This window comes from Brachycentrus maculatus, unplaced genomic scaffold, assembly GCF_059751285.1.
Source record: "Brachycentrus maculatus isolate JH-2025_06_01 unplaced genomic scaffold, ASM5975128v1 h1tg000172l, whole genome shotgun sequence".
Lineage (NCBI taxonomy): Eukaryota > Metazoa > Arthropoda > Insecta > Trichoptera > Brachycentridae > Brachycentrus > Brachycentrus maculatus.
In genome coordinates this window covers 498,375-524,968 of record NW_028280925.1, presented here as the reverse complement: position 1 = coordinate 524,968, position 26,594 = coordinate 498,375, and the positions used below count along the sequence as shown (strand labels likewise).

At 33.8% G+C, this 26,594-nt stretch overlaps 1 protein-coding gene across 4 annotated transcripts in view; it reads left to right on the top strand.

Annotated features, from left to right (window-relative positions):
• mrj (DnaJ heat shock protein family (Hsp40) member B6 mrj) overlaps window positions 1-25,616 on the top strand; it is a 139,145-nt gene extending 113,529 nt beyond the window's left edge. For 2 of the 4 annotated variants that reach the window (XM_088262042.1, XM_088262041.1), the window contains exons 3-7: window positions 13,905-14,012; window positions 15,847-15,956; window positions 21,045-21,227; window positions 22,394-22,655; window positions 23,775-25,616. In XM_088262042.1, the coding sequence (XP_088118168.1) occupies window positions 13,951-14,012; window positions 15,847-15,956; window positions 21,045-21,227; window positions 22,394-22,655; window positions 23,775-23,874 (717 nt within the window). In that variant the 5' untranslated portion in view covers window positions 13,905-13,950 and the 3' untranslated portion in view covers window positions 23,875-25,616. Of the gene's footprint in view, window positions 1-13,904; window positions 14,013-15,846; window positions 15,957-17,223; window positions 17,377-21,044; window positions 21,228-22,393; window positions 22,656-23,774 lie in introns of all 4 variants that reach the window. The other 2 variants (XM_088262039.1, XM_088262040.1) reach the window with 2 other exon arrangements.
• The last annotated feature ends 978 nt before the right edge of the window (window positions 25,617-26,594 follow it).

The window sequence follows — 26,594 nt, the reverse complement described above, 5'->3', positions numbered from 1 at the left end:
GACTCCTAAACAGACCGCTTTCAACTATTTGACATGCTTGATCGTGCCAAGTTTTTATCGTTCTTCCTCTGCTCCTTTTTCCAACTACATTAGCTTCATAAATTTGTTTTACCGCTCTTTCCTCACTCGTTCGTTCCACATGTCCAAACCATCTCAACATACCTTTCTTAATTTTATCAATAATGCTTATGTCAGCTTTGCATTCCTTCCATATTTCGCTATTCGAACATCTGTCATACATCATTTTGCCGCACTTTTGTCTGACAGATCGCATTTCGACTGCATTGCGTATGCTATCATCATTATTTTGCCAACTCCACGCTTCACTTCCATACATTAGGGTTGGAACCAGGACATGTTTTTCTTTAAAATCTTGTTCGGATTTCTCTACGAAGTTCTCACAATACAATGATTACTGTAACATACTTGTAGACATGACATAATATCGTATCCATTATTTAGCTACATTGATATTAATGATATTATACTCGCATACATATCGCTCACTCCTTTCAACAACGTCATATTTCAAAAAACATGATTTTTCAGGACATCGTTTTTAATGTTTAAGAATATAATAAAATGTATTAAAAATAAATATCAAGCCACTTGTTGAACTGTGCAACGAATCTTTTTAGGTAAAACCTGAAGGTTTTTCCTCCATTTGAAATTTTTTTAGTATATTTAGTAAAATAATTAAACTATACCTTTTCTTCAAAATTCAAAAACAACACTTTCTGTAGCGGGTAAATATAAAGTTAAAAATATGCCGCTTTTGCTGGAATATAGTACATTTTTTGGGCATTCCGAAAACATGCACAACCGAAAATTGACGATTTTTTAAATATATGACGTTGTTGAAAGGAGTGAGCGATATTTGGCGACGATTATTTTTACGTAGAGATTTTTCTCATCGTTCTGCAGTAACGTGACTTGGCGTTATGGAGACCGGCTGCATTATAATGACGCTGTATTATATCATATTGTTACGAATATAATATTACAAGAAATACATCATATTCCCATCGCCTGCATGTGTGCCACTTGTGAACTCTTTTATATAATTTCTTGCCATCTCTATATTGCTTAACGAATAATACTCGTACATATATCGCTCACTCCTTTCAAGAACGTCATAAATAAAATAAAAACATGATTTTTCAGGAGAACGTTTTCAAAGTTTAAAAATATAATACAATAAACGAAAAATAAATATCAAGCCGCTTATTGAACTTTTTACTGTGCAACAGATCTTTTTAGGTAAAACCTGACGGTTTTTTCTCCATTTGAAAAATATTTAGTATCTTGAAAAAAAAATTAACAATACCTTTTCTTCAAAATGCCAAAATAACACTTTCTGCCCTGTAGCAGGTAAATATTAAGTTAAAAATATGCCGCTTTCGCTGGGATATAGTACATTTTTTGGGCATTCCGAAAACATGCACAACTGAAAATTAACGATTTTTGATTTAGGACGTTCTTGAAAGGAGGGAGCGATATGTACATACACGTACTACAAGAAATATAATAAATTTTAATCAGTATAAATTCTGGATTGAAGTTCATATATCTTCAAACCCTTATCCGCACCCCAATGGTGCATAGGGCACTGCATCATATAAACGCAGTGTTATCTTGATCTTTGTTAACACACGAAGGAAAGGTTATCAGCCCTCAGCTTCAGGTCCAGGGTAATATTGAATAAATATTAGAGTGAAAAATCACTCATATTTATTTGACCCCCCCCCCTTCCTGGAAATCGAACCCGGGACCTCTAGAACGGTAGCCGAGCGTGCTGACCATTACACTACGGAGGCGGATATACATACGGATATGAAATTATATTCAATGTTTCTATTATATGAGATGTTACAGCAAGGAAAGGCGTTTTTTATACAAAGATAATTTGGATGGTAATTTCACAGAGTTTTCGACCTGACACTACTTTACTTATCTCAGACTTCCCAATTTCCTTGGTAAAAAACTTCGATTCTGTTGAGACATGCGATGTATCGTTATACATAACCCTCAGGGAGAATCAAATCTAGTGTTCGAGTGCAATACAATAAAAATATGTCATTTTTTGACATCTCAACGTATAATAAGAAGAATGTCAGAAAATTTTCTTACTCTATGCTGAGATGTCAAAAAAATGTATAAATTACTCCTAAGTGGAGAAAACCCAGATTTGTAAACAAGGATTTGGACACACTCAAATATGCAGTTAACACATTTTTCGCAATCGATTTGCACCGTAAAAATAAAAAAAAACCTTATAATTTATCTAATAAATAAACAGAAACGATAATATATTATTAGATTAAAACCAATATTTTTAGCTTTTCCACTTTTTTTATTTGACCAGCGACCGGGTTTCGTCGTTACCGACATCATCAGACTGGTCTGATGATGTCGGTAACGACGAAACCCGGTCGCTGGTCAAATAAAAAAAGTGGAAAAGCTAAAAATATTGGTTTTAATCTAATAATATATTAAAAATGCAATTCCGTCACGAAGTGTCAGTGAATAATATAAATCTATTAGAAACGATAAAGTGATTTTTGTTCTTTAAATATATTAAATCAGATTGTCCGCCTCCGTAGTGTGTGGTCAGCACGCTCGGCTACCATTCTGGAGGTCCCGGGTTCGATTCCCAAGGGGGGTAAAAGAAATATAAGTGATTTTTTCAATGTCATATTTATTCAATATTACCCTGGACTGGTATCTGAAGCGGAGGGCTGATCACCTTTCCTTCATGTGTAAACGATCAAGATAATACTGCGTTTATATGACGCAGTGCCCTATGCACCATTGGGGTGCGGATAAGGTTTTTTTTATTATTATTATTAAATCAGATTGATATACAAAACGTTCGACAGCGATATTTTTCGTATGAATGTGATTAGTTATCATAATTACCAAATTCTTATAGTCAACATATTATCGAACATTGGTCGTTATTACACCCATGAAATCACATCATTAAATCCACTCCCCAGGCTACAGATGTATACTTTTTTTCATCGATATAACTAACTCTTATTGAATCTACGTTTAAAAAGTCGACAGTTAGATGTTCAAAAAAAAAATAGGTGAGACAGCCATCTGACGTAATCGTCATAAAATCTGAGAGGCCAATGCACTCTGTGTGCATAAGTAATATATTATTGCAATTATATAAGAATATTCACACGTCTACTCAATTATTTTTAAAGACAATTCAGAAAATTAAAAAAAAAACACACGTTTCTACGAGTATTACAGATTTTGATTTCATCGACAACCGTAATATTGCAGCATTCGTACGTAATTATATTTTCCCACAAAACGGAGATCATTAATAGATAACCGCATCAAAATATGAATGAAAAAATCAAGATACCCGCATCAAAATATGATTTATACACAATAATATAACAAATTCATAGTTTTTTCAACATATAATTTAGTTGACCAATGGCTGGCTTTCATCATTACCGACATTAGAAAAAGACTAAAAACACATTTGTTTGCTAAATCATTTCGACCATAATATTTTCCCCAATTCATTCACCGTTAAGCGCCCTTGAGGTATTTTTTTTTACGAAAATGGCGCTATATAAGTTATCCAAATTTATTATTATTATTATTATCATCAGACTGGTGTATGATTTATACATGAAAAAATCATTTATATTATCACTTTTTTGAGTTTATTAATTTAAACACAACCGTATAATAACATGTACATACTTATACAGTTTTTCCACTTTTATTTTATTTGGCCAGTGACCGGGTTTCGTCATCAGTCTGATGATGCCGATAACGACTAAACCCTGTCACTGGTAAATTGAAATAAAAATGGATGAAAACTGATTATTTGTTTTATCATATAAAATGGATTTCCACCAAGAAATGTCAGTACAAAACTTAAACATGACTAGTTTTGAGAACGACAGATGTTCTCATCAACCAGTTTGTAGTTCTCGAAACTAGTTGTGTTTACATTAATAAATTTAAAACAATGGTTTTGTACAATTGTTTTATTTTTATCTTTGAATAATCATGTTATTCCACAAAGTTGATGCCAAATTTCTTCTTCACACCCTTATCCACACCCAATGGTGCATAGGGCACTGCATCATATAAAAAGTGTTATTTTGATCGTTATCACATGAAGGAAAGGTGATCAGCCCTCCGCTTCGGGTACCAGTCCAGGGTAATATTGAATGAATATTAGAGTGAAAAAAATCACATATATTTATTTGACCCCCCCTAGGCATCGAACCCGGGACTTCCAGAACGGTAGCCTAGCGTGTTGACCATTACACTACGGAGGCAGACGCCAAATCAACAAATAATTTGATTTATACACGTTTACTTCAATGTCTATAGCGCGGTTGGATTTGTTTTACATGTCGAAAAAGCTGCTCAGTAGCTGTACCTCAGTAGGTTAAAAAATAATTGTTGATCGAATCATAAATTTGTTTTTAATTCGTTAATATTAGGTCAATGGAATTATGCAAACTAGATGCCACTTTAATTAACAGACGACACTCATTACGGACCGCTTCCAGCAGATAGCGATCCGATAAGTGTTAAGAAATGCTGTATCGAGACGTGGGAAGAATGCGACAGCCCGGTCGGTCGATTTGACGATAATCCGCTGGAAATGCCACTTATTGAATACGGTGATTGCGGATGTGTAAACAGAGTAGAAGAATGCCGCCGATGATCGCGTGCGAAATGATTTCCGACCACCCACTTGCTGACGTCACGATCCTGTACCGTTTTCGACTTTCTGTGGGAGATCTCCGCCAAATTACATACTCATCTTTGTGACAATAATTCATATAGCTCGCACCTGTGGCGATGCAATGTATGCACACCGAACTTTAAAAAGCGAAATACGTTTTCATTTTGTTATTGAATAATGATTTTTGTATTTTATTATAAGCAATAAATATGTTTAAAAATATGGAAGTCAGGGTATTTTTACACACCTGATTGTGCCAAATTTTCCTCGGTCTTCCTCTGCCTCTTTTTCCAACTACATTTTTCTCATAAATTTGTTTTACCATTCTTTCCTTACTACAGATTTCTGAACGAATATTTGGACCCACTCAAAATGTTATGCATGAACACGCTAATTGTGATACGTGTATATGTATTATTATTGTGATATTCGGTTCTCACATATCGCTCACTCCAACTCAACAACGTCATATATCAAAAATCGTCAATTTTCAGTTGTGTATGTTTTCGGTATGTCCAGAAAAAGTACTATATCCCAGCAGAAGCGGCATATTTTTAAACTTAATATTTACCCGCTACAGGGCAGAAAGTGTTGTTTTTGCATTTTGAAGAAAATGTATTGTTTAATTTTTTTTTTAATATACTAAATATCTTTCAAATGGAGAAAAAAAACCATCAGGGTTTACCTAAAAAGATTCGTTGCACAGTTCAACAAGTGGCTTGATATTTATTTTTAGTACAATTTATTATATTTTTAAACTTTAAAAACGATCTCCTAAAAATCAAGTTTTTGATATATGACGTTGTTGAAAGGAGTGAGCGATATCGCGCAGGACATTCGGATCTTGGAATAAGGCAATGTCTTAAAATACATTTGCCAAATGTGTGGGCATTATTGTAAGCCGAACATGAATGTCTACGGGATCAGTAATGAGATACATAAAATTCACAATAATTAATGGGTATTTTTATAGCGTCATGTTTATAAACATCGCATCGTGATCGCTCACAATGTTGTGTGTAGGTATACCATACCTACATCTACACACACTCCTTACTATTCTCATTGACTCAATGAACATCAAATATTTGATTTATTATTATTATATATTTTGACGCACTTAAAATGTTGTAAATAAGATATTATTATTCATTATTTTTTAATTCCGAAATATTTTTGAGTAATTTTTTACTTTATTGAAATGAAAAATCAGTGAATCGATAACTATCGTTGAAATATCAGGTACGAATGGAAAGTGCGCGAAAAAACTTCAATTTCCAAATCATTCATCCGATTGCTTTGAAATTTTGACACAACGTTGCGTTCGAAATGCCTGTGACAGGTGAAAACATTTTTTTAAAGAGCTTTTTTCACCGTAATAGCAGCGCCATCTGTTGAATTTAACAGCACTTGATAATTATCATTGCTCATGGCGGATAGGGTGCTTTTTGACAACTGCTAAAGTATTTTATACCAACCAACGTGAAATTAAATTATAGAAGTGTATTATTCTTTTTTATTAATATTTAATCATAGCAACGCGTATTTGTTATACAATTGGTATGATTTCGTTTATGTTTGGATACCGTATTTTACAAGAACCTGGCTATACGGTGGATGCATCAAAACTTCCCAACCAAGTTCCGTCAATACGTCCAATTCGATTTGTACGACGTACAATTTGATTGGCAAAACGTCCAATTTGAAGTGAAAATCTTGTATCATTTTGTAATCCTACAGTATTAACGGAACCCGTTTGCGTCGCGGGTACGCGGGCGGCCAGCCGGCTAGCTCGCGCGGCCGCGGAATGCACCGACCGGCCAGCCAACCTGTATGTTGTATAATAGGCGCACATTACCCGGCGATCGGAGGAAATCGAAACCGAATTGTGATCACCCGCCGCCCCAGTCTCGTGACATAAGTGTTACCGCCGGCACTTCCTGCGCTCCTGATACTGCTTATATTATTATTTGATACCAGTTGATGCTGCCCGTCAATTAATAAATGCGTTTGTAGTATCTAGCTCTTCTTCAAACCCTTACCCGCACCCCAATGGTGCATAGGACACTGCATCATATAAATGGAGTGTTATCTTGATCGTTAACACATGAATGAAAGGTGCTGCCCGTCAATTAATAAATGCGTTTGTAGTATCTAGCTCTTCTTCAAACCCTTATCCGCACCCCAATGGTGCATAGGGCACTGCATCATATAAACGGAGTGTTATCTTGATCGTTAACACATGAATGAAAGGTGCTGCCCGTCAATTAATAAATGCGTTTGTAGTATCTAACTCTTCTTCAAACCCTTATCCGCACCCCAATGGTGCATAGGGCACTGCATCATATAAACGGAGTGTTATCTTGATCGTTAACACATGAATGAAAGGTGATCAGCCCTCCGATTCAGGGTAATATTGAATAAATATTGGAGTGAAAAAATCACTTGAATTTATTTAATCCCCTCCCCCTGGAAATCGAACCCGGGACACTACGGAGGCGGACTAAATGTAGTATCTAGAGTCGATTATATTAGTCCGCCTCTGTGGTGTAATGGTTAGGGAGTTTAGCTACCCTGCTGGAGGTCCCGGGTTCGATTTCCAAGGGGGGGGGGGTGGAAATAAATATTGGTGTTTTTACACTCTTAATATTTATTTCATAACCCTGGACTGGTCACTGAAGCGCAGCAGTAATCACCAGCATTTCTACTATATGATTTTCCCCAATTTGATCACAGTGAAGCGCGCCCTTGAGGTAGTATTTTTCAAAAATGGCGCTATGTAAATTATCCAAAATTATTCTTATTTTATTATTTTTATTATTATTGACGATTGACTAGTGCCGGCCCGAGATCTGCTCTTTTCCATGAAATGATTCACTTTTACATAACGTTTTTGTTTGAATAAATTTTCGCCGATTTAAGACGTCAAAAATATGTGCATAATAATATACATATTATGTTTGTACATATTAAATGTAAAATTTTTCGTCGAATTTTGTCGCTAGATGTGTGCGCTTTTTTCTAGTCTACGTCGATCTAAGCCATCTGCTTGGATATTTCACGATAACAGTTTCTCAACTTATTTATTAAGTAATATTAAAAAATCAAGTAACTGCCCATTAAATTAAGTAATGGCGCGTTCAAACTTTTTAAAATGCCGTTTTATTTCGAGCAATTTTCGCTGGAAAGTGTTTTCCGATTATTTTAAAACGCGCTCTTTTTCGATGACTTCGTCGAGTGACGAATTTCGCCATTTCGCCGCTTTATATTTTTATTTTTAGTAGTTATGATGACATCGCTGCTCGACGCAATTTCAGTGGAGAATATCCGTAATCAATAAACGAACCTTTAGCGAGAATGTCATGTCTGTCCCCTTTTAGGTGGGTAGCTGCCACCCCGTGTAATTTACAGGTTGATTGTCTCCCTTACCGGGTGAACGAGAGAGAGATCAATGTGCCGTGTCGCAGTACGCACACTCTGACCTCACAGAAAGTGACCTGAACTGATGCCGGATTCAGAGTAGTGTCTAAGCTAACACATCGCTCACTCCTTTCAACAACGTCATAAGTCAAAAAACTTGATTTTTCAGGAGAATGTTTTTAAAGTTTAAAAATATAATACAATGCATAAAAAATAAATATCAGGCCACTTATTGTACTTTTTACTGTGCAACAGATCCTTTTATGTAAAACCTGAAGGTTTTTTCTCCATTTGAAAAATATTTAGTATATTAAAAAAAAATTAAACAATACCTTTTCTTAACAATGCAAAAACAACACTTTCTGCCCTGTAGCGGGTAAATATTAAGTTAAAAATATGCCTCTTTTGCTGGGATATAGTACATTTTCTGGGCATTCCGAAAACATGCACAACTGAAAATTGACGATTTTTTTAAATATGACGTTCTTGAAAGGGGTGAGCGATATGATTGCGGCCTATTAGTGTTTTTATTATTTCATAAGAAAAAAAAGTAATGAGTATTCAAATAGAAATATTAGTTTATATGTGGAGGTCCTCACCAAAACGATACATTTCCATTATAAATGATTTTAAGTTATCAGCAATTCAACCTTGTAAAATGGTTACGTTTTTGTGCGATTTAATGATTTCATATTGATTTAACACAGGATTAATCACGTTTTGTCGCAACCTTAATTAAGATTTCGATAGAATACAGTAAACAGAACAGATTTGCATTTTTATTTTTATATTTTGCATCAGGATTTTTGTGCAATATTGGAAATGAAACATTTTGGTGAAGACCTCCACATACGACATATACCTACAAACATGCATAAAAATATGTGTTTATATATTTTTTTTAACTACTTACCTTTCAATAACTCTTTTCTTTTCAAAACCATATATTCATTTCCAAGAAAAACTATTTTTTTTCAATACAAAACCTGTGTTTAAAAAAAAAAATTGTCAAATGTTACCTGGGTTTCGGAGATTGCGATTTATCGTATATGGGGCCTTAGGCTTGTACGTAAATTCAGCACTGACCCATATAGAAAGCTGTCCCACCGCATGCCCAGATCTGATACAGAAGCATCGCTTCCTGACAGATCTGCTCTTGCAAAGCATTTAAAAAAAAACTAAGTTGCGAAATTTATTAAAAATACGAAACAATATAAAATTGTATCCCGATTTTACTGTGAATTTACATTTAAAAGCTTTCAATATACCTGTCACCACCAATCTAAATAAATAGAAGATTGTAAGTCCATCACCAAATGTTCTAGAAGTACCCCAGTGTAGGCAGTGAAAGGGATTAGTGTTTAGTTCAATTAGTTAGCTAGATCCGATTCCGACTCGACGTTGGCCGGGTAAATTGTACTTCACAGGATCGTTTCTGTAGTACTTCCTCCCTCGTAAATCCAGCACTGATCTGACCTCATCAGGCAGCCGAGCCTTTGTGTGTTCAGGCACACGATACGCAAAGTTCACCGGGATCCGTCAAGTTTATGGTATATCGCCTACCGCCGACGGAGGATGCCCCTAACCATAACCGATAAACCGATAAATCCACCGCTTATGGTTTCGCGTTACAAACCTTTGATATTCACCATTAACTCCTCGCTTCGGAGACTGCGTCGCGTGGGTGGAACATTAACTTGGTCACTCATTTTTCTGCGTATTTGAGCCGCGGGGAACCGTACCGCTTTTTGTCGACGCAAAATTTGCATTGTTTTTTAAAGTACCTACTCAGAATAAATAACGCCTCACATCCTCGATTCTAATTTAAGAAAGAAGATAAATCAGCGACAATATTTTATACATTTTTCGACATCTCAACATACACGAAGAATAATATGGAAGTCTGGATATTTGCAAAACTTACGACCTGTCATAAGCTGGTTAAGTGATCACTTTTCACAAATTCGTTTGAAAATGCCATAACTAGGTGAAACAATTGTCACAAAATTGATTTTTTTATGTGTTTTTTTAACAATAAAATACAACTTAGCAGACTCAAAAAATTAGTGCTTGATTTAACATTTAATACATAACCTTTACACACATATATTATATACGTGTCAATTATTGGAATATATATACGAGTTACAAAAATGTTAATATTGTGGTTGTCAATCATGAGCAGAATGGTGTATTTTACATGTATATAAAATGATCACTTAAACCAACCTCTGATAAGTCGTAAGCCCTGTAAATACCCAGACTTCCATTTTCTTCTTCCTAATGTTGAGATGTCAATAATAAATATTAATATATTATTAGATTAAAACCAATATTTTCAGCTTTTCCATTTTATTTTTATTTGACCAGCGACCGGGTTTCGTCGTTACCGACATCATCAGACCAGTCTGATGATGTCGGCGAAACCCGGTCGCTGGTCAAATAAAAATAAAGTGGAAATGCTAAAAATATTGGTTTTAATCTAATAACATATTCAAAATGCAATTCCATCACGAAGTGTCAGTGGATAATATAAATCTATTAATAATAAATATTATCTATTTTTTTATGCTCTGCTTAGGTTCCCAAATTGTATCTAAAATATTTGAATTATTAAAAAAAAACAACACTTGTATAATCCATTTAATGAGTTTTATTTCATTACACACGACTAGTTTCGAAAACTACAGATGTTTTCATCTACGGATGAAAAGTAAAAAGTAATTCACAAAGTCACACCACAAAGTTGAAGGCCGAATCAATAAATAATATAAAAATATTTCCGTAAATCATGGAAAACTATTTAATAATTCAATTAACGATTACTATAAATAAAGATAAAACTACGTGATTTGTGTTTATGGGTCCAGATGTATTACAATATTACATTACTAATGGTGTTATTTATGATGAAACTATGAGTCAAGTACAGTTGGAACGTAATAAATATATCGTGTGTGAATCTGTTATAGAAAGCAGCGTATTACTGACGCTATATTGGAGCAATTAAGATATATATTTGTTTTGAATACTACTCACTAAATAGGTCAACTGTTCTATTATTGCTTTATTTATATCTAATTTTTATGAAATCATACAAGTGTTCCGGATTTTATAATATCCGACGTATCAAGTACCGCGTGATATTAGCATAAATACGACCATTCAGTATTTTATGATGTAAATGTAGCTGAGATATTCATAAATGATTACATATCGCTCACTGCAATCAAGAACGTCATAAATAAAAAAAAACTTAATTTTCAGGAGAGCGTTTTTACTGTTTAAAAATATAATACAATTTATTAAAAATAAATATCAAGCCACTTATTGAGCTTTTTACCGTGCAACATATCTTTTCAGGTAAAATCTGAATGGTTTTTCTCCATTTGAAAAATATTTAGTATATTTAAGAAAATAATTAAACAACACCTTTTTTTCAAAATGCAAAAACAACACTTTCTTCCCTGTAGCGGGTAAATATTAAGTTAAAAATATGCCGCCTTTGCTGGGATATAGTACGTTTTCTGGGGATTTCGAAAACATGCACAACTGAAAATTGACGATTTTTGATTTATGACGTTCTTGAAAGGAGTGAGCGATATATTAATAACTGGGTCATTCACTTTTTTCTTCCTCATCTTAGGGATGAAATATGATTTGTGCATATTTTTTTCTTCAAAAGCTTACATAAATCATTCAGGTGATGTGTTAAATCGAGTTTAGTAATTTTATGTAGCAATGCAATTTTTTACAATGAGTGAAAAATCTCTACTACAATATTGTCAATATTTTTTTTTATATAAAAAGGGAAATATCTGTCTTCTTCTAACCCTCATCCCCACCCGATGGTGCATAGGGCACTGCATCGTAATGACGGAGTGTTAGCTTGATCGTTACATATATGAAGGCAAGGGGATGGCTCCTGCGATTCAGGGATCAGTCCAGGGTAATATTAAATAAATATTAGAGTGTAAAATCACTAATATTTATTTTCACCCCCCCCTTGGGAATCGATCCCGGGACCTCCAGCGCGGTAGCTAAACACGCTAACCACGGTGGCGGATAGCACATTCAGGACTTTGGTGAAGACCTTACTATTAAAATAACTGCTTTTCTAAAAAAACCTGTATGCACTGAATTTTTTCAGTGGGATTTATTACTTTCACAGTTAGGGCTCCAATTGTTTGCATTATTAATATTAAATAAAGCGTTTATTATTAAACTAAAAAATACTTTTTATTTATTTAACTTAATTAAAAGTTTTATTTTTATGTTTTATTTATATTTATTTTTAAAAAATGCCTTTCTCAATATATTATAATTACAAGCACAATTTTTTTATTATTATATAAAACAATTATTAATATTAATACAAAAAAAGATCCCACAAAGGTTACATGTCTTGGCCTGTTTGTGGGTATACATTTTAATTTAGGTTATAATAAAGGAATAAACACCGGAAAGAAACAATAGCTATCAGACATAAAAATAGATTAAATGTGCTTATAACCTACAAATATTTGATTTTGACAGAAAAACAAAAAGATGAAGATGAAAAAACTTATGAAAACTAACGAACAAATAAGTACGTACTATATTAGTCATAACTTTAAAGGGATAAGTTATTTAGATCCGTTTTTTTTAAAATTAATAATCTAAGCAAAATTTTAAATCAAAACAAATCAAGATAATTAGTATTTTTCGACATCTCATCAAAGATGAAGAAGAATATGGAAGTCTGGGCATTTACGGGGCTGACTACCTTCATAGGCTGGTTTGAGTGATCACTTTACACACGTGTAACATTCACCAATTCTACCCATTATTGACAACCACACTACTCAAATTCTTGGAAGTTCTATATATATGAACCAATTTAGAAACATTGTTCTTGAATCACTAGAACTTCACTAGAGACATCTATTGGTGAGATGTAACGAAGCTTTTTATTAAGCAGAAACTCTTATATTAGTATGTGAGGTCCGAATCCTGAATTATAATCACACACATGAGAAACGCCGGAAAATGCCATTTTCATTTTCACAGTATTTGGACACACTCAAAATGTTGTAAGATAATTAGTGTCTATTTTATAGTCTTTGTGGAATAAATTTACACTTTCTGCAGACATTGTTTATTTATTTATTGCACAGATTATACCTTAGAACCCTAACTGTCCATCTCCTCCTCCCCTGACCCCTCCTCTCTTTCTTAAACTTGCTACCTGATTCTACCTATTTATCATTAGAATCCTAGAATACTTTTTTTGTCTAATTGTTAATAATTGTTTTTTAGTTTTTTGATAAAATCTATTACATCAGACAATAATATGTATTAACTTTTACAAACGTCTGAGACATTACTATCTGTCATTAGAATCCTAACTGTCGATCAAACCTCCTCCCTCTACCTCCTTCCCTAAACTCCCTTCTTCCTTTGCCCTCCTTACTATCGTCTTTTGTTAATTTATGTTTCTTTTTAAATGTCAATTTGTAATTTATGTTTTTTTAAATGTTCAAGTACTATCTGCCCACTGATTGCAAACGGCTATATATGGTATCAAACGTTTTGATCAATATCACTAGTCCGTCTTTGGTCGGTTGGAAGATATTGCTTTTTAGCAATAAGCCCGCCAATGTACTTTTTATTTTCTGTACATGAAGTTTAAATAAATAAATAAATAAATAAATACATTGATACGTGATTTGACATACAAATTGAAATTGTTATTAATTCGTTGTTCCAGGAGCAGATTGGGGAAGTACTGCTGGTGGCATCCGACCGGCAGGATTATGGACTACTACCGGACTCTCGGCATCACCAGAGCCGCCTCTGATTCAGAAATCAAAAAAGCGTAAGCAACTTCCACACTAAATTTCTTTACAAAACCATAGCTTAGCCTAAAAATATTAATTGTATTCTCAATATTATTAATATTTAAAGCATTTACTTTGTGGTTAGTCATTTTTACTTATTTTTACAAAAATGTTAATAAAATTGGTATATAACCACTCACTGAGATTTTTACGTCTACCGGTTTCGAGACGTACCTGTCTCTTCGTCAGGACAATCACTAACACAGCATGCAAACAATACTACCCTTCACCACCATAGCACCATTTACACACTCAAAACTACACAAAATGTCTAACACATCGCTCACTCCTTTCAAGAACGTCATAAATCAAAAAACTTGATTTTTCAGGAGAACGTTTTTAAAGTTCAAACATAAAATACAATGTATTAAAAATAAATATCAAGCCACTTATTTAACTTTTTACTATGCAACAGATCTTTTTGGGTAAAACCTGAATATTTTTTCTCCATCTGAAAAATATTTAGTATGTTTAAAAAAATAATTAAACAAAACCTTTTCTTCAAAATGCAAAAATGACACTTTCTGCCCTGTAGCGGGTAAATATTAAGTTAATAATATGCCGCTTTTGCTGGGATATAGTACATTTTCTGGGCATTCCGAAAACATGCACAACTCAAAATTGACGATTTTTGATTTATGACGTTCTTGAAAGGAGTGAGCGACATGTGATTTTTGGTCGACCCGAAGACCAACATGCACTATAGTTTTCAATACAGACATGCGTTACGAGCCGAGGTTAAACGTACATTGTGTTTATATATTAATTGTGTTTATATTTTGACTTACATTTGTATTTGGTATGGATAGAAAAAAACTTAAAAAATACTAGGCTGTTAAAAAAAACATAAAAAAGTCAATCTTCTGATAATGTTTAAAATTATTATATTTTTGACATCACAACATAGATGAACAAGAATATGGAAGTCTGGGCATTTACAAGGCTTACGACCGTATAGGCTGGTTTAAGTGATCACTTTACGCAGTGTAACATTCAGAGATTATACCCATTATTGACACACTATTCATATTCTTGGAACTCCTAGATATATTAATTAAACTCGATACACAGTTCTCGAAGTCGATAGACTTCACGAGAGACGTCTGTGGTGGGATGAGGCAAGGTTTTTATCAAGCAGAAACTCATACATTTGTGTGTGAGGCCCAAATCCTGGGTTATATTCACATATTTGAGAAACGCTAGAAAATACCATTTAATTTTAATTTAAGCTTATGATTTGACCAGTTAATTTATTTACAACATTTTGATTGTGTCCAAATACTAGTTCACAAATCTGGATTATCTCCAATCAGGAGTAATTTTTTTACATTCTTTTTTTGACACCTCAACATATTAAGATGTCAAAAAAATAATGTTAACAAGTTAATAATAAATAATAAAACCCTTATACGCACCCCAATGGTGCGTAGGGCACTGCGTCATATAAACGCAGTGTTATCCTGATCATTTACGCATGAAGGAAAGGTGATCAGCCCCCCGCTTCAGGTACCAGTCCAGGGTAATATTGAATAAATACAACAGTGAAAAAATTACTTATATTTATTTTACCCCCTTGGGAATCGAACCCGGGACCTACAGAACGGTAGCAGAGCGTGCTGACCATTACACTACGGAGGCGGACAAGTTATTAAAGCTTTTCTTTTCATATTTATTTCTCTGAGTTTGTAAATCAGAGTGTATCTTTTGATTGATAAAGAACTGTATTTTTGGTCTGAAAAATGTGCACAGTGTGTCTTATGTTTGTCTGTAAAGAATAATAATTGTATATTTTGCATTGTTTGGCCCTTTCAGATATCGTAAACTAGCTCTAAAATGGCATCCAGACAAAAATCCCGACAACCCGGACGAAGCAAACAAAATGTTCAAAGAAATTTCAGAAGCTTACGAAGTATTATCGGATGGTAATTATGTTTTATTAATCTTCTTATTATTATTCCTATTATTACTCATATATATACAAATTCATCTTAAATATTATACTTTAATATCGACCAATATATATTTATAATATTTTAATTTCTATCAAGAATGGGTGTTTTGTCAAAAGCTATATACCGACATATACTTATATGTAATAAATACATATCACCTGTAACATATTTTGGAGTAAGCGGTTGAAAGGTTTCTTTTTCTATATATATTAATTGGTAGGTCATTCATGGAAACATATTGGATTGGATTTGTTATCCTAGAACTATCAGGATATGTTGGAAAGGATGCGGGATTCTGGATTATAGCTCGATTACCGATTCCAGCACTTGTTTGCATTTTCAAAACAGTGATTATTAGGGTTGCCAGATGCTCCGATTTAGGTGTGATTGTCACGATTTTCAGTAGCTGCTTTTGACACTTTTTAAATTATATTGAGAACTACAATTACTTCAGATCTCTTGTAAATTTCACTCTATCCGATCAACTCGATCGAAAGGAAATGTTGCATTATAAACGCTCGCGCAATTCTGCCATTCTCAAATCGAATATGGGTATCTGATTTTTTTTTCTCTCGTTTGCTGTCAAATAAATTTGAATATGTTTTATTTTTATATCTGGGTTGTATCATATTATTAGGTTTATTTTTTTGTTGACTTATTTCAACCATATCCGCTCCCTAAGTGGAGAATATGGAATCCACAAACTGTCTCCAGGCTTTCCTGTCAGCTGCCAGCTCCCTTGCACCCTCCTAAGTCAGGTCAGCGTCCCGAAGTTCAAAAGAGAACTGCCGATGACGAATTGTCAGCAGTGGTCTGATGCCTTATGAAAGAGGCAAGCTTAATTAAGGCTCTCGGGAGGCATGCGGTGTACATGGCCTAGCCCACTGAATTGCCTTTTTTTGACGACAGTTGTGAAGATTTGCCGCGTCCTACCCTAATCTCTTCATTCCTCATAAAGTCAAACCACCGCACAAATAAAATTCGTGCCTTCTAGGGACATATGATGAAGGAATAAAGCAAAACGCAAAATAACCTTTATACCTTTGAAAAAGATAATAGCAGCGAGCTTTTCGATTTCTGAGATCTGGCAACCCTAGTGATTATAGCATTGGCTCGGTAGAAATAGCATCACAATTGTTCACAAGCACCACTTGACTGAAGACACGGAGAGTTGACAAATTTGTAAGCATCGGATATTTTGGCGCACGCCGTGTGCGCCCGCCTTTTCGGATTGTAGAGAGCAAGCGGAAGATCTATGACGCCCGCGGCACCACGGGCCCGGGACCGGGGCAGGGCCACAGGTACTCGCAGAGTAAGGGCGGAGTCAACGGACATCGCCACTTTACCTTCCGGGGATTCTTTGGCGAGACACCGTTCCACCGCTTCTTCGGTACACACACCTGTTGATGCAACACCGCGGTAGCAGATATGTGGCGCTGACATGTTTTAATCCGACTGGCTTCCTCCTATCAACCTTCTACTCATTACTGTTTTTAACCAGAGCATATCGAGCCATCACTTTAATGATAGAGACTGACTGGAGCCATTTCGTCGTAACGTAACACGTTACGATGCGAGCATTCGTATGGTCAGTACAGCGAGCCGAGCGCTCCATCCATAGTCGGAGCGCTCGCTGCGAGTGACGTTACGACGTTACGTTACAACAAAATGCTCCGGTCAGTCCCCACCCTTAAAGATTGGCTATTAACACATTGTTGGCGGCGGTTTTTTCAAACAATACGCATCATCCTAAATAAATTTTCTTGCTTGTCAAAATGTATTCCGTTAGTCTATACTGTTAAATGGGAGTATTGGATGGGGCGGTACGAGTACTATTGAATAAATACTTAAAGTATAATTTATATTTGAAGCACTAACTTTGTGATTTTCCATTTTATAATTAAATTGTAACTTTTAGAATCACTATAAATATTTTATTATAACTTAATTATAATGTCTAACGGTTTTGAAGCTAACCGTTTCTTTATCAAGACTGATTAATACTAAAAGGTTCTTTTACTGTCTTTCATGGGAGAAAAATTAAACCAATCACAACTTGTGGCAATCGAATCAAGTTGGGCAGTTTTTTCATCAACTCCGACCCTAATTAGTATACTGATTAACGTCATATATTTATCACAAGTAACCGCAAACCCAATTCCGATCTCTACAATGTTTTTTGGCATCTCGCGCTGTACCAGAAGCAAGCAAATAGAACGCTTGTAAGCGTCTTCCGCTCTGTACCAACAATATATTCAAGACGTTTTTAAGCGTTTCCCGTTAACAATGTGTTAAATACTATATTTTTGAATATTTTTCTATTTATTTAACAATAAAAAAACAGTTTTCTTTAAAAGATTAAAGTATAGTTAAATTATCAATACATGAAACAAATGAAACCCTTTATTCTATTTACCTCAATCATAGACATTTTACAGCTATCTCTTTTTTAAACATTTTTTTATTATCAGCTTTAATCAACTTTGTAATGAAATAAATCTTACTTTATCTAAGGCCAGAAGGATTTAACATTTCAGGGCTAGATTTCTCAGCATTATTCGAATGGTTTTCATGGTCCCTTTTCAAATTTCCCCACGACTAACAAGGTGTTCTTGGTTTGGATTTCACTAATTTACGGCATAACATTACATACTATGACTTAACCTGATCAGCTGCAGCCTACGCTTATATACATGTTTGTTGTATTTTCATTGGAAGTGTAAAGTATGTTTTGGACACTTTAGCACACGTGGTTCTCTCCACTGTGTGATGTATATACATAAATAATATTACATATAAACATGTACACATGGAATTACATTAAATTGTTGCTATTAAAAGCTTATTTTTTAACATTAGTATACTACGATCATTATTATTGTATTATTACATTGCAATGTGCTTTTTGAATAACCGCGGCAAAATGTAAATTATACAAATGGATTTTTTTTGCATAGTAATGCAAAGAGATGTATACTACAATTAAGAATACAATGCAAAAAACGTCATTTATAACTTTTCAATAATTCTCATAAATGCTTTAAGCTTTTACTATACTTATCAATGAACATAATAGTACTTTTAGTTATTTTTTTTATCTTTGCATTTTTCAATATTTGTATACATTCAATATAAGGTATTTGTGATTATAAATACTCACATATAAAGTACATATTTAAATTAATTTTCATCTTTGTATCATTCTGATTTACCAAATGATAATAATTATGGATTTTTTTTGTATGAGAATGGAGCGCAGGACTGATCATCTTGCCTTCGTGTAATTGACAATCAAGTCAACACCGCGTCAATCTGATGTGGTGCCCTATGTACCGTTAAGTTCAGGGGTCATCAAAATTCGGATGAATTGTTAATAATAAAATATTAGAATTAAAAAGAATATATTTTTAAAATGTATGTTTTTATTTTAAACAGTCATTATTTCTCTTTTTTTTTGTTTACACTTATTTTCGTATTGCATACATCTCTAAGAATATAATACTATGGTATTTAGTTTTAAGAATATTATTTAGTGCGCTCATATTTTTTTTATGTCTTATTGATTTTGTCCACCTCCACCTCCGTAGTGTAATGGTCAGCACGCTTGGCTACCGTTCTGGAGGTCCCGGGTTCGATTCCCAAGGGGGGTAAAATAAATATAAGTGATTTTTTCACTGTGATATTTATTCAATATTAACATGGACTGGTACCTGAAGCGGAGGGCTGATCACCTTTCCTTCATGTGTAAATGATCAAGAAAACACTGCGTTTATATGACACAGTGCCCTATGCACCATTGGGGTGCGGATAAAGGTTTTAAAAATAAAAAAAATTGATTTTGAACATATTAATGTTTTTATTAGTTATTATAGAAATAAAATTGTGATATATTGATACAACTTACATGCTTTCTCTAATATTATGTCATAGTGTCTATATGTTAAATATATCCACCAATTTTTTACGTATCGATAATTCAAAGGACAATGGACGTCACAAAAATTCAGTATAATTCCATTCCTAAATATCATGTGGATAGTGATATCTAGTTAATATTTTGTTTGATTTTGATTATGATTAGGTGTTGAAAGCATGTAGTGCATAATCCATTTATTTTTTTCACAGAACCTTACCTTTGCCATATACTCATACATATTTTATTTTATTTTAAATTAATAATGTTGTATATTTTGACATGCTGTTAGCAAAAATCTGCTTCTCTCTAATTTAAAATTAGATTTTTTCAACTCTGTGCTCAAATTATGTGGTAAATATTTTCGATGGAATTTTATTTTACAATGAGTACATCGCTCTCATTGGTCGCTTGATCCAATGCTGTATTATGTATTGGGCTATTTCGCATTCTAATTTTAGGAATATCTTAAGTGAAGTGAAATCACACTTATCACTGCTATGACATATTCAAATAATAAATTACCAGTCAGCTTTATAGAGGGATTGTAACAAATGGGGAAAAATGCTACAGAGGAATATCTGGGAAAAAATGCTGGGCATTTGGTGAAGGAATCATAACTAACTGGCAAGTGCCAAACTTGTATGTCAAATTTTATTCTACGAATATAACATGCGAATATACAATATAACAAAGATGAACTCTTACTAGCAGATATTAATTAAAAATATAACTATTAGTGAAATGAAATATACATAAAAATTATTTATTAAATGACTTAATAAAAATTGGGTTAAAATAAATGTAAAATCTCCCGTTTGGCACGTGGTAAATTTGTACAATCGCTCAGATCAGAATGATGTATCGCAATATTGATAAGTTGTGAAAATTCCTGGAACCACATTGACGTTTCACCATCAGAAATCAATATCCTATGGATAAAGACAATTTTTTTTATTTTATTAAATATGATCATATGATTTCGGGAGATACATGTTTGATTATTTCCTTCCCTACTACCTGATTTTTTTTAACTAACCCGAAAGTTAGATTGCATTGTTTAGCTGATTTTGACGTGTGATGACCTCAGTGCGTGGCTGTGAATGCATCCTTCTAATGGAATGTAACGTTTGTTGACTTTGTAGAGAGGAAGCGTCGCATTTACGACCAGTACGGAAAGGAAGGTTTGGGAGGGGGGAGGCCGAGGCAGACGAGGGTGGACGACGACTATGACTTCCACTACGGGGGCTACCCGTTCACCTTCCGCGACCCCGAAGACGTCTTCAGAGAGTTTTTCAGAGATTCACCGTTTGCTGATCTTTTCGCAAGTAAGAAATTATTTTTCTCGGTCTTGCTTTTTAGCCTTTTAAACTAATACAAATATGTAAGAAATGGACTACTCACCCTTATTCACACCCAATGGTGCATATGGCACTGCATCGAATTGATGTAATGTTAGTTTAATCATTTATCACATGAAGCAAGGCGATCAGTCCTGCACCTCAGATACTAGTCTAGGTTAATTTTAAATAAATAGAATGAAAAAAAATATTAATTAAAACACTGTGTACCACTTAAGTATTATATTTGATTTTTAACGACTAGTTTCTGAAGCTACAAATGCTTCCATCTAAGGGTTGGAATATAAACTGTTCAATTCAAGTTTATATTCCCAACCCTTAGATGGAAATATCTGTAGTTTCCGAAACAACTAATAAATAAAAATAAAATAGCATACTCCAGTGGTAAAAAAAAGTGTTTTTATTTTTAATTTAGTCATGTCTTACCACAAAGTGAATGCCGAAACATTAAATAACAAGAATGAAAAAAATATTTATGTCCATTAAACCCTCCTGAAAATCAAACCTAGGGCTTAGCACATGGTAGTTACATGTGCTAACCGCTACACTATGGAGGCGGACAAAGAAAACAAGTTAAGAAATTAAATTGAATCAATGAACTTTCATTTAAAGATTCATTTTGTGGTAAAACACTTTTTAAGTAATAGTGCTATTTACCAAGTAAAACTTTAATAGGGTATTATCACTTGGGAGGAATATCTAATTTTACATACTCAACCTATAAAGGATTGTGTAAGACTCGTTTTGTGTTTATAACAGCCGATATAATCTATATTTTCATTCATCATTTTCTTTTGAAAATTTGCCTTCGTAAAAACATTGTTTTCGTAAGTTGGTAACAAATGATGTCACAGAAACGAATCCACACTACTACTATTACAGCTCTATAAAGCAAATACATAAAGGGATACGCCCCATAACACACCCGATGACGTAAAATTTGATGATTGAAATTGTCCGTTTTTCGTTTTATCAAAATATCTAATGTTTAAACCTTTATAGCTCCCTTACTTCTGTACAGATTTCAATAAGAATGTTACCGATAGTCTTGTGATTTTTCATATTAATTTATTGGCCAATAATAACACATCACGAGAATGATCTATTAAACATGAATCAATGAACGTTTGCAGGTATGAACGGTCACTCCCGCAGCCGCTCCAACCGAGGAGGCGGGTTCCCGGCGCCGTCCCTGATGAACCCATTCGGGTACGGGTTCGGCGGGCTGGGCGCGCTGGACGACCTGCTGGCGGCCGGCGCGGCGCACCACGACCCCAACGCCTTCTCCTTCTCCAGCCTGAGCGCCTCGCACGGCCCGCACGGCCGCGCCGTCAAGCGGACCTCCACCTCCACCTCCACGCGCTTCATCAGCGGGAAGAAGATCACCACCAAAAGGTCTGGATCTTTCATCGACTTTTTGAAATCATTCAATTCGGAATTGAATATACAGCAAAAAAAATGTGAGAAAGTTTGAAAATCGTTATGTGAAATTTCGCATAAGGAGTTACAAAGAAAGGGCTCACAAGTGAAAGTCCCCTTTCCACGACATTCACTTGTGAGCCGGGACTTCCGCGCCAATCTAAACAAAAAAATGTTTCAATTAACGAGTTATGCTCAGTATGAGAGGTTCCACTGTATTAATACATATTTTATATACATTAAAACTTACAACATTTTGAATGTGTCCAAATACTCCGTTTGAGACTGATCAATATATCAAGGAGTTCCAAAAGATTTAGCAGTGTGGTTGTCAATCAAGATTGGTGAATGTTACATGTGCGTAAAGTGATTTAACCAAGCCTATAACAGGTCATAAGCCCTGTAAATGCCCAGACTTCCATAGTCTTCTTCATCTTTGTTGATATGTCAAAAAAAAAATTACAAACAAAAAAAAAATTCATTTATAATAACAGCCGTTTTATTAGTAGAATTGAATACATATTTTTTTATCAGCATATTTAACTTGTACCGACTCAAATATCTTATAAAAGCATTTTGTCTGTATTTTTTTATAATATTATACAAAAGAAATGATAAAATAATAACTATTTTTGTGATTTATACATATCGCTCACTCCTTTCAATAATGTCATATATCAAAAAACTTGATTTTTCAGGAGATAGTTTTTAAAGTTTAAAAAAATAATGAAATGTATCAAAAAAATATCAAGCCACTTATTGAACTTTTTACTGTGCAACAGATCTTTTTAGGTAAAACCTGAATGTTTTTTCTCCATTTAAAAAATATTTAGTATATTAAAAAAAAAAATTCAACAATACATTTTCTTCGAAATGCAAAAACATCACTTTCTTCTACCCTGTAAATATTAAGTTAAAAATATGCTGCTTTTGCTGGGATACAGTACATTTTCTGGGTATTCTGAAAACATTCACAACTGAAAATTGGCGATTTTTGATATGTGACGTTGAGAAAAGAGTGAGGGATATATGTAGTAACTAAAATGTGTTCAAATATATTGAAGATTATTACATTTAGTTTAATTTTGATTACAGAGTATCGGAAAATGGCCGCGAAACAGTGATGATGTACGAAAATGATGTCCTAACTTCGAAGACGGTGAATGGAGTTCCACAATCCATCACTTACAGCTAAACAGTGGATCGCCACTCGGCACCCTCTACTTATACCCGAGAACACATTCAATTTAACCTTCTTATATTCATTTTTCGCTGTTTTTATTTATTACATTTTAATCCTAACCGGTTCCTTTTAATTTAACTCTAAAACTGCCAATTAGAATATTTTTAATTTGATTCAAACCTAAGTTTAGTACATAACGATAGGGAGGATGTATCTTTTTGTTTTTTTTTTTTAAATTTTTGTTCTCGTAATTGTTCATTTAGTTAATATTAATGCGAGTGTAAATGAACTTCCAGTGATTAGAACATTTCAGTGTATCCCCGCGAGTAATGTTCGTACGGATCCAACGGAATGTGATCGGTGTTGATTTATTTACGCATTGTTTGACAGAAAAATTGAACCGCGGCGTCAACTTATTTTCACTGTAGTAATTTTGCAATATTTGCCGAATAGATGAAAATTGAAAGTTGAGAATGTGAGTAATTTTTAAATGTTAATCGTCGATAGGGTTGATTCCAGAAGGTGTTTCAATTGACGGGTATCGCTAACATATGCCCTCAAATATGAAATTTAAGAGATTTGAAGCATTATTTGTATGACAGCAGACTCCAAATTTTCTGATGTAGCATAGTATTAGTCGAGATATTTTTACCGGGATAAATATTTTGTATAAACGAGTCGCTATTTTATTTCAATAGGACACAATTAAATTATGCTGGCAGTAATTATCCCGAATTGATTAACATTTTTCAATGTTTTTCTTAGTTATCTCGGATATTTTTTTCACTGTCTGCACTAGGAAATTAGGAGTCCGCTGTTTCTGCCGCTGATCATTGTAAAATACAACTTTTGAAGTTTACCAATTTTGTAAATAACAAAAGTAATGCGGTTTCCATAAATAACGCGACTGGATATTGTAAAAAGGACCTTAGAATAATATAAAGACTAAATTGCGTCGGATGGTTTGGCTGCCGGAGACGTATCCAGTTGCTTTGGTATTTTTTTTTAAACAAATAGAGACAAATGAATGCACCAGGCACTTGCCAATAACGCCGATGCAGTAGCGGAATGTAAAATAAATATTTTAGTTTTTTATACAAATTACAGTGAGTTTAGAATACCCGGTGTGTCCACTCTCACTTATAGTTTAATATTTTTAATTACGCTTTACATTTACTGATGCCTAATTTTTGTGAAATGTGTTAGTTGTATTTTGTCATTTAATGCCGCGTATCCACTATGGTTGCGAACAAGTAGCGTTCTGCTATCACATTTAGCGGATACGTGCAATGGTCCATCCTCCATCTGCTCCGACAGTAAACAGTATGGATCGCAGTGCGTTGCACGTAGCGCTACATGTTCACCCATCAAGTGTATACTCGGAATAATATCATAATCCCATAGTGATACTACACATCTGGCTAGAGTTTGATTATTGGGTTATTTATTGCAACCTATTCAATGAATTTACATAATATAATGTTAAAAACTTAATACATATTTCTACATTGCTATTCGTTTAATATAAAGTTTTAAAAAAAAATCAATTAATTGTAAATTTTCTTTTAAATTCTCCGTTGGTGTGTGTATGTGTGGGCTTGCACCACCAAAACACACGACTTAATTATATATGTATATTTCTTCTCAAAGTAATTTCAAGTTATGTTACCAAAATTGATAATTGCAAAATAAGAATTATTAATGCTTGCTTCTTCGTTGGATATACAATATTATGTAACCAGTTAACAGAAAAATTATATCAAAATTAAATTGTTACCAGATCTACCTAGTTAGAAAGTGTTTAATATTAAGTCATGTAGGTATAACAATGTAAAGACTCGACGTAGCCGCAAACGACAAATGAAATATGGTCATTTTTTATCATTCCTCATTCCACTGTATTGGAGAATTCAACGTGTTGTAATGACAAAACATAAGGAGTTTCATAATGTACTATTTATTCTAAATACATAATCATTATCGCTGTATCCCCGACGCTTAATTCCAATAGCAGATTCTCCCTTTGTTGCTATAATAAATTCTCTTTCATTTCATATATAAATGTAAAATTATTTTTTTGGTAAAATGTTAAAAATTGATGTCATATATATATAATTATATCTAGAAAATAAAATTTTAGTGTTTTTTCTATCGAAACATATTGTTAAAATAATAAAATGAATCCTTACATCATAAATATTAACAAGTCATTCGGTATTTTCTCTAGATCTCACATTTGTTCGATGGAAATAAATGTATAATTAATGAGAAAATTAAGTAGAATATGATAAAAGTGGAATGTTCATACTCGGGAAGGGATATCGGGTCAATTACTGTAGTCGAGCTTGGAATGGAAGAGTGTAAGGACTGGAGACTTGTGGTGTAGGGCGGCCAGCCGGTCGGCCCACGCGGGTTGAGGAATATTCTTAATGACTGTAAATATGATGAGTTATTTTGTGACAAAAGAAGGTTTCAGAACATTCATAAAGAATCGATTTTACGATTAATCTTTATGTTGAATAAAATTATTATTTCCAATTTACCTTGTTTTATTTCTGTTTTACTTATTATTTATATCTTAAAATAACACCTTATTTCTTACACTTGTCACTACAATTACAAGGATAAAATGAGGCAAAATGCTATAGAGAGTGTTGACAAATTGTTTGTGGAAAACGCTTAAAAGCCTCTTTAATATACTGTTGGTAGAGAGCGGGAGATGCTTATAAACA